Raw genomic sequence first — 14,498 nt, 5'->3', positions numbered from 1 at the left:
AAACTTATAAAATTTTATGGTTTATGGAGTATATTAATAAGCTTAATTAATTTGCGTGGCAGCTAAATAGGCCCCACATACGTCTACTTCCACCATTTTCACAGTTCTTCGTTTGTGCGAAATTTCGCCAACCAAATCAGGCAACATCTATCAGTTAATCCGGCTCCTTTGCAAGCCGGGCCTACCCAATTTACCAACTTCCCGCTCCATCCTTCTCAGATCTATCATAAACTAAACAAATTTCGCGATTTGATTTGATATTGGTAGATTCTGTGAAGGTATTGATTCGTCTCTTGTTTTTTTGTTTTGATGGCGACGAGGAATCGGACGATTCTGTTTAGAAGGTATAGGGATGCCTTGAAGAGCGTTAGGGCTCCGGTGGGCTCCTCGAGCTCCGGCGGAAGAGCGGTGATCGAGCTCTCCACCGCCTCCTTGCTTAACCCTAATCGATCTTACACTCCTCTTAGCACTGAAGATCCCGGAACCTCCAGGTACTGTAATGTTCATCTACTGTGCTGTCTGCTTTTGCTACTCGGATTTATTTGTTTCGTTTTTTTATAATTAGCTACGAATTAGTATTTTTTTTAGATCAATCCAATATTGTATCAGTTCTTGAGCTGATGATCTGGGTGGCATTGATTTGACTGATTGTATGCTATGAGATATGTTTTGCCTCTATTGCATCCATAAACCATTCACCGAAGAAAATGATCGAGTTCGTTATGATAGTACCTTGAAAATTTAACATTCAATTGTTCAATCCGAAATCCTCAATCACTGCGAAACCATGGAGACGGGTGAGAGGAGAACCAACTCAATTTTGAAAGCCTAAGCATGTTTCATGTCTTCTACCACAACTTATGCAGATTGCTTGAGTTAGTACCTAGTTGTATATGCATGTAAAAAAAGTACCTAGTCAAGTAGAACGTGAATTACCTAGAAACCTTTTGGCTACAATGTCATTATGAAATGGATGGGGCGTGCACCACATAGTGGCCGAGAATAATTCTAATTCATAATTGTGATCTGGGGGCACAGCAATTTATCCAAATGCCTTCGCTGTAATGTCACCTTAGTTCAGCTTCTCAAGCTTAGGAACCATCTCTATTGGTCCTTATAATTGGTTCCGACACCGACACTTTGAATTGTATAACAATGCTTTGCATGTGGCCTCGTGTAAAGTGGAGTATTAATTATGTAAAGCGGAGGAGTCCAAGCGTAGATGGCTGGTTATATCCTAGGAGTAGGACTTAATACCATCTCACTTTTGCAAATAGGTTATGGAATTTGTCACTGTACGTGATCAAATTTTAAGTGTTTTTCCATCTTTTGAAAAATAAAGTCAGAAGTGATAACTTGCAAACTGAACTATGTTATCGTCCATTTATGTGCATTGCATGTGTGCTACTCTGGTAACTACTAGAATAGCTCATAATATGCTTATATGTTCCACTCATAGTAGTATAATAAAATATGAGCATGATTATTCAGTGAGCTGGAGCCTTTAATATACTTTTCGCTTGTCAACAGCTTCTTCTGTTACTATGATACAGACGTTCTTGTATATTGCTACAAGCAAAGACCCCATACCACCTGGTCTAACTGATCCTCTTTTTTAAAAATAAAATTATTAACGCAGTAGGGGAACAGTTGCAGTAGGTTTACCACCAGCTTGGGTGGATGTATCTGAAGAAATAGCGACTAACGTACAACGTGTGAGAGGGAAGATGGCTGAGTTATCAAAGGCTCATGCCAAGGCTTTAATGCCTTCATTTGGAGATGGTAAAGAGGATCAACGTCAGATTGAGGCACTAACACAAGAGATAACCGATCTTTTGAAAAAGTCAGAAAAAAGGTTACAAAGACTCTCTGCGGGCGGGCCTTCAGAGGATTCAAATATCAGGAAAAATGTCCAGGTATAATGTATAATCTTCTATATGCTGAAATGTATGATGTATGAAATCATATGTACTTGTGATAATGTTTAGTTCCCTCAACAGTATGCGAACATAAGCCATTTCCATGATCTTCTACTTGCTTAGCTCTACAGGATGACAAACTCTGATAGAAACACACAGAAGTCAGTTTACGTGATAAAATTAGTTTCTGATGAAATGCAAGCAGAAGAACTGTATGTTAGGTCATTGTTTGCTATTTAGAAAGGATGTTTTTGGTAATAATCCTGGTGATGAGATTGATGATTATGTTCTCCCCAGCTAGTCTCTCTCTGTAGTTCATATGGAACTGTCAATCATCTGGTGATCTTTACTTTCAGATGCAGATGTTTAATAGAATAAAATTGAATAAAAACTGTGGTCCCTGTAGCTCTCATCCATCACAGAAATGATTTTGCATATCCTGCGATTACCTTGTTGACCACATAATGCTGCTCATGTGGCATGTTATGCATATTTTCCTACTATTATACTAGGGATCAGTTTTAGTCTTCATTATGCCCGTGTTATGAAAGCTTGTGCTCCATGTATTAATGCAAGATTTTACTTAAAGTGCACTATTGCTTTCACAGCGGTCATTAGCTACTGAGCTTCAGACCCTCTCAATGGAGCTACGAAAGAAACAATCAACATATTTGAAACGGCTCCGGCAGCAGAAAGAGGTATGAGTTCTTTCCTGACGCCTTCATCCAGAATCAGAATGTGAATCTCGATCAAGTTTGTTTCAGTTAAATAATAAACTTCCCTTATTGTGATGGGTAATACCTTAGCATTCTTGTATAGGCCAAACTCTAATTTCCTGCCATTCTGTGTAGGGTTCTGATGGGGTTGACTTGGAAATGAACATAAATGGAAGCAAGTCGACAAGAGATGATGATTATGATATGGATGACATAGTAAGTGGGTTTCTCTTTTGAATATGACATTAAGCTTCTATCCATATGGTTTTAGTGTCGTGGTTGGAATAGTAAACAAATATTCTGTGTTCAGTAAACTGGGCAAAAAGCTGACATGCATGTATATGTAGCTTATAGGAATTTCTAGTAGAATGGATATTCTCCATCGAAACATTTGGTACTAACTGTAGCATCATCAGTGTCAGTCCAACAACAGTTCTAGAAGTCTTGATATTTGTCTTGTTGTATGAGTTGTATCAGAAGTTTCCTACTTTCCTATGACCTGAAGTGAGTTGTAAAAATGGTATCTTCGAATCTTTGAACCAACAGCTTGTAGAACTAACTAGGTACTTTTACTGGGATAGCAACAACGTTTAGAATTCCGACCTCAAGCTTGGTTACTAATGCAAGAATAACCTATTTTCAACCATTTGCTACTGCAACCTGCCAAACTCATTCACTGTTTTTTTTTTATCAAGGTGGATGCCTATATCATTTTTTGGGTCATTACATCAATAGGAAAATGAGTTTCCCTGCTTGCTTTTACAAGGTCCTGCTAGATGACTGCTTAAACATGGGCTGAGTTCGGATTTTTTTTACCTGTGACCAGTGAACCTTATCAGACGTTTCTCATTGAAAGTGAGGATAAGAAGGAATGAAAGATGACCTTTCCTAGATTAACTTTTTCCATTTATTTAGAAATTTATAATCATTTTAGAGTCTTCGATCACCTTCTGACTGTTGTTTCTTCACCCCCGTACCGGGAATACAATCGTCGAATTATGTCATGAGTGCATCCTTAACCTCCATTTGGTTGCCAACGTGATTATGTTTTAGGGATTCAGTGAACATCAAATGGACAGACTAAAGAAAAGTGAAGCATTCACTGCAGAAAGGGAGAGAGAAATTCAACAGGTAATTTAGAAGATTTATGATTCTTGTATGCAAGCTAGATGCTGCGTTTTTTATGGAATTTTTGTTGGTTTTAGGTGGTGGAATCTGTCAGTGAACTTGCTCAAATTATGAAGGATTTGTCAGTTTTAGTCATCGATCAGGTTGGATGTTATATGCTTTTTCTCAATCGCTACTAATATAGAAGATGTCAATTTGATTTACTTTGCCTTCAAACAGGGGACTATTGTTGATAGGATCGATTACAATATAACAAATGTTGCAGCCTCAGTCGAAGATGGTTTGAAACAACTTCAGAAGGTCCAGTCTCTTTTTTCAGCAGCCTTTCATGTGGATATTCCATACTTAAATTTTGATAGATCTTGAATTATTTGCCAATTAATTTTGTGTTGGAATGAAATGAAATTGCAGGCTGAGAGAAGTCAAAAACAAGGTGGCATGGTTATGTGCGCGACAATTCTTATTATTATGTGTTTGGTGATGCTAGTACTTTTAGTTTTGAAGGAGATTATCTTCTAAGCTATGATAAGCTGGTATGGTTATATGATTATACTCTCAAGCCAATGAGTCAGATTTCCAAGTTTTCCCAGTCACCGACTATCTTACTAAATGTCAAAAACAGTTACAGTTAATACCTCCTCGTGGTTTCTTTCTTCCCTGTAGAATTTCCGGCATCATGTATAGTCTTGAGGAATTCCATATTCATTCTTCCTTTTTCCATCCTTTTGTGTTGGAGGATATTGTAGTGTACACGAATGAACGCCTTTGTTTTAGCCCAAATCTTCTCTTGTAAGGACTCATTCTTCAACTTGGTAAAATACAATTAGTATTTGACATTCGACGCCACATATATATATTTTAGTGTTTTTTATTTATTAATTTTGAATTAGTGTTCTTTATTTATTTTGAATACGATAGATTGGCATATGAGAGTAGTGTGAAATGGTTCAAATAAACTCAATTCATCATATCAGTGTAGGAATCTGTTGATTCTCTCCCAATCGGTTGAACCATATGTGCATTAGTTTACTTCGCGAACAAGGTCTTTGGTTCAGTCCAAGATGGCCCAATTGCACCAGAAAAAGAACAGAAGAAGCATCTTACTATTATTCCAGCGGAGAGAATCACTTTCTACATGCATGAACTACATATGAAGGAAGATGGAAAGAAACGACTCAGCAACGTTTATTCTTCGTCACTAAACGAGCCTGGGGCAGGGTGTCGGCAAACAACCAATCTGGAGGAATCTCACAAGAGCAACGACTAAATCCACTTTTTAGGAAAGGGGATGTCAAAACTTTTCCCGTTATGAGACACCAAGACCACAACTCCACCAGGTATCTGGCTGCTGCGAACATGCTGAAGTAGGGCGGGTATGAACGCAAGCTAGAGTAAAACGTGTGCATGTGTTCATTTTCGGAAAGGTTAGGTTGGATAACTTTCTGCATCCTCTTTCCCCAAAAATCCACTGTCTCGGTCAAAATGTGATATCATACTTTCAGCTAATGGTCAGGCTCCTAAACTGAGAATCAATATGAACATAAGCATTTAAGATCAATGACAAGGGAGAGGGATGTTGATGGCAAGCTAATGCACACATGCTGTGAGAAGGGACTTTAAGATAACATCGAAAATGGCAAACAGAGAGCAGAAGGAAAAAGAGGATGCAGAAAGTTATCCATCATAGTCTGCAGAAAAGAAAATTTATTTTTGAAGTCGCACGTTATTCTCACCTTTTATATGGGGATAAAAATGTAGGTATACAAGACCTAACTATAAATAGCAATACAATTGTGGTGTTTTCATGGATAAGATAACGTTCCAAGTAATAAACATTCCATAATTGTGTACGACTACTGGTATTTATTTTTTATATATTACATTTTTTTAATAATTTGAATTGATTTTAAATAACTCAATACATTCCATGAGCCCGACCTAACAAAGAGCATTTGATATGTTTCTCCTCCCCAAGTTCCCGACCCAACCCACCCATGACAGAATACTCCACTACTTATTTAACATTATAGATAAACACAACTAAATATAGCACGCATGTACAACATACGACAATAGCATTTCCAGTCATAAAATTACTTGGTAAAAACTGATTGTGTAAGAAGATAAGCCCTCTTCCACATGCTAGTTGAATATAACTGATAAAAACTCCAAATTTATACTTGTTGAATGTAATCAATAAACCATCACACGACCTGGTGCAGACAAAATCGAATGTTGCCATCTTCTCCCACTAGTCTCCCTCAATGACCAAGAATGCATATGCACTTTTTATGCGTTCCAATAACTAGTTCGCCCGAGGAGCAGCCCATTCAACTCTTAGGATGAGATTGTCGTATCCATACCCATTAAGCTTGTTGATGGCCCTCTCAGCGTCTTCTCTGTTGACAAAATTGACAAAACCAAAACCTCTGCTTGTCCCAGTCTTCTGATCAATAGCAACATAAACTCGGCTCACTGAACCAAAAGGACGGAAAAGCTCAAGCAAGTCGGGCTCTCTTGTGTCTTCAGATAGGTTGGTAACCCTGACTGAGTTTTCCTCATTTCTACGCCGCATGTCAGTACCGCGACTCTCAGGCACACCGCCTCTCATGCTAGGAGGAACGTAAGCGCCCTTTGTACTACCTGTTGCAGGATTAGTTTCAGTTGGCGGCTTATCAACAAAGGTCTCACTTGGTTGAGCAAGATCCTTGTAAGGACATCTAGAGGTCCAATGGTCACCCTTCTTCCCACAAGTCCTACATACCATGAGCACAGCACCTCCTTTACTTATTTGAGCTAGAGCATCGCCAGATGACTTAGCTTCCTCTGATTTTGTACCTATTAGTCAATTCGTCAATTACATGAGTACGAGTACAAATAAAAGAACACAATAAAACTGAAATGAGAAACAAGAAAATAAGGCAAAATGCCACAACTCCCAAATACATGAGGGCTGGAAAATCTGTGGTCCACAGAAACCATTGCTTTATCAATGTCACAATGAAGCACTTTGTAGATCAAATACATTACAACATAAGGAAGTCATGTCTAGTGTTAAAATGACTGAAAAATGATCGTTGACAGTCCTAGTGTGTAATCTCAAATGTAGATGTGAAAAGGTAATGGCAGCATGAATGGGAACAATGATACCAGAAGAAAGAAAACAATGCCACAAAAATCAGACTACTTTAATGCATAACATGCCAGTCTTCAGGTATAGCACATTTCTACATGTTAACAACAACAAAGACACATGACATAACTTTTTGGTGCACTGCATCCATCAGAAGATTAATCTATGAACAACCACATAACAAATGTGACTATGTGAGATAGTAAAGCATGTAATCATGAGTTTAGACATGTCCAAACTGCTATGCCAACCACACAAGTAAGCATATTAAGGAAGAATGAGTCATCAAGCCAAGATGTTGTAATGATGGCCAGGATAAAATAAAGAGTACTTCAGTTAATCCGGCAACCCCAAGTAGATCACATTAAAAGACCCTGGCTAAACCACCAATAAAAAGAACACTTGTGTTTAAACAAAACGAAAAAAAGGTGAGCTTCCAAGGGTGACAATGTACTAATGTCACTGGTTCAATCCCAACCTTGCAAAACGCTACAGTGCCAATTAGATGGGCGAGCGATATTGCAGGAAAGGAATTTAAACTTCTCAGTCACTCAATTCGAATTTACTATCCATGTGATCCTCGAACAATTAAAGAAGAACTAGATGGAACTAAAATGTCATAATTCACCTATTTTATATCATACATAGGAAGTCAAAAACTTTATTTTGTGGATTGTGGTAATTCATAAACGGAGCAGAATTGAACTTGAAAATCTATAGATGCTAATAGATCGATCTCAAAAACAATCAGATTATATTATAACCAAAATAGACAAGAAAAGAGCCATATTACTTGAAATTGCAATCAGGATCTACAAAATGACGACATTTTCTCTCCAAAATACAACACTAAACACCCAACAATCATGAACAGAAACGTATACGCTATTTAATCATTGTATTAGTGGCCAGGAGTTGTAAAACGGCAGGTGTACAAATAAAACAGAGAGAATTGTTGTACCAGGAGCACGGGGGCGTTCAAGGAGGATCTCCTCCGTAGACACCATAGTGAGGCGGCTGCCGACGTCCTCGTGCACGGCATCGCCGAACTTAGGCCAGGATCGGCGCTCGACGGCGCGCTTGCTGAGGCGGGCGTTGGCGAGCTTGCGGATGCGCGTGGTGGTGGTAACCTTAACCTTGTTTCCATCATCGGTGAACTTGTATTCGATGACCTTCTTAATCCCGCTCTCGTCGGGACCGATAACCTGTTTAGGTGGCAGCAGGAAATCCAAATCCTCGCCGTCGTCCTCGTCTAGCTCCCCCCATCGCAGCTTGTTGGGTTGCTCCTCCCTCACCATTTTGAATGTCACCAAAATCTAGGGTTTTCAGTTGAGGCGATTGATTTGGGATTACGGCTCCGTTCCGACTTTATATACCCTACTCGATTTTTTTACCTAATTGCAGTCAAGTCCCTTACCTTTGATAATTTCGTAAACAATGCTCACATAATTTGCCAATTACTACTACTACTACACTTTAATTTTCAAGCAATTGATATTTAAATGAATATTATTCCACTAGAGTATTTCTTTAATTCGCCGATTTTACTCTTCTATATCTCAATTGATTTGTAATTTAATCTATTTTGCAAATTCGAGTTGTTCATTTTAAATGTACTTGTATAACTTTCAATTGTTATCCATAAATTTTTAAATGTATCAATTGTTACTTTGTTAGCACACTATATATGTATATAGGGCATTAATATATGGATCGTGTGAGGATTAAGGATATATCATATATGCAGTTTAATTTTGTAGCACGAATAATATTTTTATTTTAAATACCATACGCTAATAAATTTATTTTTATTTTTATTTTTATACTATAAATTTATGAATAGATCCAGCCCTAATGTATTAATTTATTTATTCAACAAAAGTGTAACACCCTTTACTCGATAGGTAAACTCACCGAGTAAGTAATGTCACGATCTGGTATCACCGACACTCATGCATATTTTTTTGATATATATATAAAATTACATTACACAAAAAATATATATATCAACTTTGCAGCTGAAAAAGACTATCAAAAACTTTATACAAAACATGCCACCATTTTCTAAAGTTCCACAATAGACTAGTGACTTGTGAAGGATGCAGCCGCTGCGCTTCTCTAATACAGACTATATCACTTAACCTGCAGGGTGGAAGTAATGGGAGGGGTGAGCTTGACAGCTCAGTAACAATACCCACACTATAGAATTCAATATATTTTTTTAAAAAAACAAAGGTTTACTAACAAACATTTTAATTGCTTATTTTTATCTCCATGAATCATTTTACATTACGTCTCTTAACACATCACATTCTTGTCCACCTACAAACACATTTACATGGTACACACGTCTTTCATCATCAAAACAAATACATATACCATATTTTCCAAATAATTTCTCATACCAATACTATCTCATTGCATCACAATTCTACATATACTTACTTACAAAGTACGTAATTCCATATTTAATATATATTCAATTAGCCTCAATTATTATTTATTCACGCTCATTTAATTATCTTATAAGCGTATTACTTCCCACAATCGGTCTTACGTTCTATTTCCATACTCAAAGTCATGCATTCGATCATTTATAACTTTACTTCACATTCTTATCCACAATAATAACACAGACAAATATCACAGACATAATCAACAACACACAAAAATCCAGATATCATCAACACAGTCAAATCACAACATCGTCACATTTCAAGGTGCATATAGCGACCACCAACATTATCACATATCAAAACAGATATTGCCCCATTAAGTGCTTAGCGACAGACTAGGGTACGCGGACCAGATCAGAAACAGAATCAGATTCAGACGTGGATTTTGTCCTCAAGAGGACTCCGCACAGACTACCCATTTAGGGTGCAAACAGAGATCACCCGCAAGGGTGCATATCAGAGAGATCAGATTCAGACAGATCAGAGACAAATAGTAGACGATCCTCACTTCGGTTATCCAAAAGACGAAAGATCATAAATAATGCAGCGCTGCTGTCCTATGGCATCCCAATTGTACCAACAGAACACACTCAAACACGGGGCATAAGCACATACAAGTATACTTTATTTCCAACAATTTCCAACATAACACATCAACACAGACAGATCGACAGACATCATCGCAGATTCATCATCACAGATGATCACATTTATGTACATCTCATCAGCATATATTTTATCACGTTCACCTTGAACCCCATTTCCACATTTATCTAATCAACAATTTCCCACAAACCTTAATTATATGTAACTTAACTAATATTATTTCTAATACTTAATTCTCCTCACATTTAAACCTTTTTCAAAAAGATCACCTATATTTTATCAATTATTATTATATTAATTCGTAGGAAGTCCTGGTTTTCCAGTTTCATAATCAAGATAGCAAATTCCTTCTAGGGCATTTTTGGGATGTTACAAAAAGACATGCACAAATAAAAAAAGTCATGCAATAAATATTTAGCATTTTCCATGACATCATAGAATAGTTAATACTTTATTTGTCCCATTAAAAATAAAAGATTTTTCGTTTTGGATTGTCTTATTAGAAATAAAACGGTTTCTAAAATAGCAACAATATCATCTATACTTTTCTTCTTTTTTACTTTACTTTTTATTCATTAACTAACAAAACAACACTACATAAAATTTCATAACGAAAATTAAATATTTCATATTTATTGGAATGGAGAGAGTACCACGAGTCAGGCAAAAGTTAACTATACATTATTAGTACTATAATTTACATTGGATTGCTAAAAGAAACAAAACTAAATACATTGAATTACTAAAAGATAAAAACTTTTATGATATACAGGGCCATTATTTCAATATGTTAAAGGAATAAATTTGAAAATAGGACACATATATTTGTAATACTGATACAGTTCATCAAATGTTAAAGGAATATGGTTTCATTTATTTATATTTTCATTTAAAACCTAATGGATTTTTCTCTTATGATTTTGGAAATTTATATTTTTACTTACTCGGCTCATCTATAATTATAATCTATATCTATAAACATAAATATATAAAAGGGGAGTTTTGAGAATAATTACGTGAATGCTATTGGGCATGTATTTGCCACACCACTAAATGATCATGTCAAGTTAGTTATATTAGTAATGCAATTAGTCTTAGTTGGTTTCTCACGTTTCTTCTTAATAGTGTAGATTAGTTTCTCATGTTTCATTATGCTCCATTATCTTAAGTAGTGTAGTAGTGGTTAGTTAATCATTTGTCTATAAATCGTTGTAAGCGTATGACATTAAGGGAATGAAGGATAGAAAATCATATTTCACTTTCCTTTAGTTATCAAGTTCCTTTCCTTTAGTTTATCAAGTCTTCTTAAATTTTCATACGTTTAGTTATTTTGATGGAGTTAGAATCCACTCGAAGGATTCAAGTTTGTAAAAGATTTTCTTTCACGATAATAGAAATTAACGAAATTATTATTTATCTGTGAATGAACATGTAATCCCCTCTTGTCATTGGATGCATTGGAGAAAATGATGGAAGATCCAATAGTGCAGAAAATGGTTTTCCAGTGAGATATCCTATACCCTTACTTTGAATACCTATATAACTGTCCATCACTATATGCATTCTTTATTTTTATTTATTTTTAATTACGTTACTGTATTTTTGGTGATGATTTTGATCGATTTGGCTATCCTCTAATATATATTTATACATTATTTTTATTGATATGTCTTTGTGATTGATCTTTTGTAGTATAGATCGAAAAATGATTTAAATGATACTCCATCCGTTTCATAGTAATGGAGGCGAAACTTTTCGTCACGAAGATTAAGAAAAATTGTGTTAGGTGAGTTAAGTAAAGGGAGAATAAAGTGGAAAATGAAAAAGGTAAAGAGGTGAAGAGAGAAAAAAGTAAGAGAGAGTAATGTAGGTGTGGAAAAATGTGTTGATTTTTACTAAAAAGGGAAATGACTCTATTAATATGAAACGTACCAAAATGACAAAATGACTCTATTACTATAGAACGGATGGAGTATGTGATTTGTGTGGAATTTTTTGTTTATTAACTTATTTGATTATAGTATGAGTTTTTATTGGTACAATAAATTGCTATTGTATAAATTTGTGATTTTAGAATTTGAAATAATAATATTGTTTCTCTTTCGGTATATGTAAATTCACAGTTTAAATTAATACAAATAGAAAATCAATTGAGCCGTGCATAGCACGGGGTGTGATACTAGTTTTGTGATAAATCTGGAGTTCCCAATATCTCATTTACTAAGGAAGCGTTTAGTTTGGTGTTTATATCTCCATAATATGTCAAACTTTGTTTACAAACCCTTTTTCAGGTTTTTAAATTTTGGAATGGTTGTTTGGTTTGGTTGCTTTAATTCTTGCTGTAGCAAAAATATATAAAAATGGGGATAAAGATATGCGTCTGCCATCGGCTTCAATTTCTCGACAAATGAAGGCACCAATGGTACGTAACTTCGTTACATGCGCGTTGCCTTGCTAACTAAATTTTGCAATTAAAAGTTATGACCTTTGTATGTGCATAAAAATACTCCCACGAATAATATAATTCGTTGTATTAGATGTCTACGTAAAGACGTTTTTCCTTAGCTGGTCTTTTTATTTTGTATGTTGATTCTACTGAACTATAACATCTCCACATCCTTTCAAGAAGAATCAAGAATTGTTTAAAATCCACCAACTTACAACTGAGATAATACTACATTAAATAAATGTAATAAGTATATTCTAGCTTTATAGATTAGTAGCCTATTACAATAATTTAAAAATATGCATATTATTAGTATCCAAGTTGCAAGCAGGAGAATTCTTGACAACTCTAGATTCTTCTCCAGAGGTGGGAAGATAATAGTTCAATACTTCCCGACACCTCCTTTCTTCTCCTTATGTTTAATTGCTCTTGTAGTTTCTGTAGTTTAGAAGTGTTGAGTTTTTCAGGAAATGTAACTTGACACGATTCTTTATTTGGGGCTACTCCTCAAAAGCTTTCTTCTTCAGCAATTGCAATTTGGCATATTGGACATTCTGTGTTTGTATCTTGCTTGTTATTTAAGTTTGCTCCATTTTTCAAACCCAGACTCGACCCAAGCTTAGGACCATCAAAAACCTAGCCTAGATACAAGACAAACCTAGCCCACGCCAAAATATGGCTTACAACTGGGGCTGGCAATTTTTGGCACGACACGATAACACGACACGAACCCGCACGAAATTAATGGGTATGTGTCAAAGATTATTGGGTTCTCCTTATCGTGTCGACACGATAACGACACGAAAACTTCGTGTCGTGTTCGTGTTACACGTTAAGAAATAATATTAATATATTATAATATTATTAGGACCCGTTCAGTTTCACAGATATGGTCAGATATGCCTCTAATCTGCCCAAATACTGATGTTCACTTTCTAAAATATATTTCCGCCAAGCCCAAGAATTGGAGCTACGGCCCGCACTGTTCATGCGAATGGACCATTTTTAAAACGTAACAAATGAATGGTTTTTATTTCTGGGGAGCCAGAATTGGAAGGAGTCGATGGTGAATAGACGGATTTGTCCTCGAAAAATTGAATTGCACGCCCAAAATCGACGCATTCATCTGTGTCTTTGGATGCGAGGATGTTTCGGCAGCGAGGTCCCAGAGGCAGAGTTCGCTGTCCCATGAGCCGGAGAGGGCGAACTGGCCGTCGGAGGAGAGGACGACATTTTGGACGAAGTGAGAGTGGCTGGTGAGGCGGCGGAGGGCGACGCCGTAGGTGTGGTCCTCCTTGGTGACGAGATTGGGGTGGCGATGGTGGTGACCCAGTCGGTGTGGGCACGCTTGGTGTCGCGGAGGATCAGCTGCTCCTACGCCATCGGTGGGATTGGGGTTTCAGCGTGAAATCTGGGAATGGGAAGTGATGAGGGGTAATTTTGTCACTACACTTAAATCACATTATTTTAACTAGTAGAAAACACGCTCAAATCTAATTCACCAAACATCCTATTCTATTCATGTATGATGGGCCACCCATCCCCAATTCTGGGTCTGTTTTAAAACTGGAGCAACACATTTCATCCAAACTGAACGGGTCCTTATTATAGTGCCGTTATTGTGTCGTGTCATATATGTGTTGTTATCGTGTCGTGTTGACCCAAAGTGGTTCGTGTCGTGTTCGTGTCTGAGGGTGCGGATCGTGTTTGTGTTCGTATTTGGAGTTTTCTTAACGGGTCGTGTTCGTGTTTGTTGTTATCGTGTTGTCACGATAACAACACAACACGCACGATTTGCCACCCCTACTTACAACTAAACATCGTACTCCCCCAGTCCCACAACAGGACAAACGATAACCCATATGAGGGTGCCAATAACCGTATAAGAGTGCCGACAACCCATGTTGGGATTCGGTGGTGAAAACACACAACAAGAAAAGAACTTGAAATGAGAAAACGATCGACGCGCAATATACGTGGTTCGGTGATAGGACACCTACATCCACGGAGGAAGAAGAAATGGTGTATATTGATCTTGCTTTTACAAAGTGTATCACCCTATGTTGAACTCTCAAACTACTCTCAAGATGAGAT

General features: G+C 36.8%; 2 protein-coding genes across 3 annotated transcripts; one reads left to right on the top strand and one right to left on the bottom strand.

Annotated features, from left to right (window-relative positions):
• Positions 1-95: 95 nt before the first annotated feature.
• LOC125203732 (syntaxin-43-like) lies at positions 96-4,638 on the top strand. Of its 2 annotated transcripts, none has more exons than XM_048102155.2 (8): positions 96-491; positions 1,643-1,916; positions 2,528-2,617; positions 2,771-2,851; positions 3,689-3,766; positions 3,841-3,906; positions 3,983-4,063; positions 4,175-4,638. In XM_048102155.2, the coding sequence occupies exons 1-8, from the start codon at positions 310-312 to the stop codon at positions 4,280-4,282; spliced, it is 960 nt and encodes a 319-aa protein (XP_047958112.1). In that variant the 5' UTR covers positions 96-309; the 3' UTR covers positions 4,283-4,638. The 2 variants fall into 2 exon arrangements, with proteins under 2 accessions (XP_047958112.1, XP_047958111.1); XM_048102154.2 differs by having other exon boundaries at positions 1,640-1,916.
• A 1,139-nt stretch (positions 4,639-5,777) lies between these two features.
• On the bottom strand, positions 5,778-8,234 carry LOC125203733 (uncharacterized). Its single transcript, XM_048102158.2, has 2 exons — positions 7,858-8,234; positions 5,778-6,601 (listed from the first exon to the last, which is right to left on the bottom strand). The coding sequence occupies exons 1-2, from the start codon at positions 8,192-8,194 to the stop codon at positions 6,069-6,071; spliced, it is 870 nt and encodes a 289-aa protein (XP_047958115.1). The 5' UTR covers positions 8,195-8,234; the 3' UTR covers positions 5,778-6,068.
• Between the last annotated feature and the right edge of the window lie 6,264 nt (positions 8,235-14,498).

Source organism: Salvia hispanica, chromosome 6 (genome assembly GCF_029641045.1).
Source record: "Salvia hispanica isolate PSC_SH4W2 chromosome 6, Shi_PSC_v1, whole genome shotgun sequence".
Classification (NCBI taxonomy): Eukaryota; Viridiplantae; Streptophyta; class Magnoliopsida; order Lamiales; family Lamiaceae; genus Salvia; species Salvia hispanica.
Note: the sequence above shows the minus strand (reverse complement) of the source record. Positions and strands in the feature narration are given on the sequence as shown.

Bases quoted from the DNA above. Each gene is read 5' to 3' on its own strand.
- LOC125203732 (XM_048102154.2), top strand. From the start codon at position 310: ATGGCGACGAGGAATCGGACGATTCTGTTTAGAAGGTATAGGGATGCC. The intron at 492-1,639 runs GTACTGTAATGT...TTATTAACGCAG, and splicing joins GAAGATCCCGGAACCTCCAG to TAGGGGAACAGTTGCAGTAG. The intron at 2,852-3,688 runs GTAAGTGGGTTT...ATTATGTTTTAG, and splicing joins ATTATGATATGGATGACATA to GGATTCAGTGAACATCAAAT.
- LOC125203733 (XM_048102158.2), bottom strand. From the start codon at position 8,194: ATGGTGAGGGAGGAGCAACCCAACAAGCTGCGATGGGGGGAGCTAGAC. The intron at 6,602-7,857 runs GTACAACAATTC...ATTGACTAATAG, and splicing joins TGAACGCCCCCGTGCTCCTG to GTACAAAATCAGAGGAAGCT.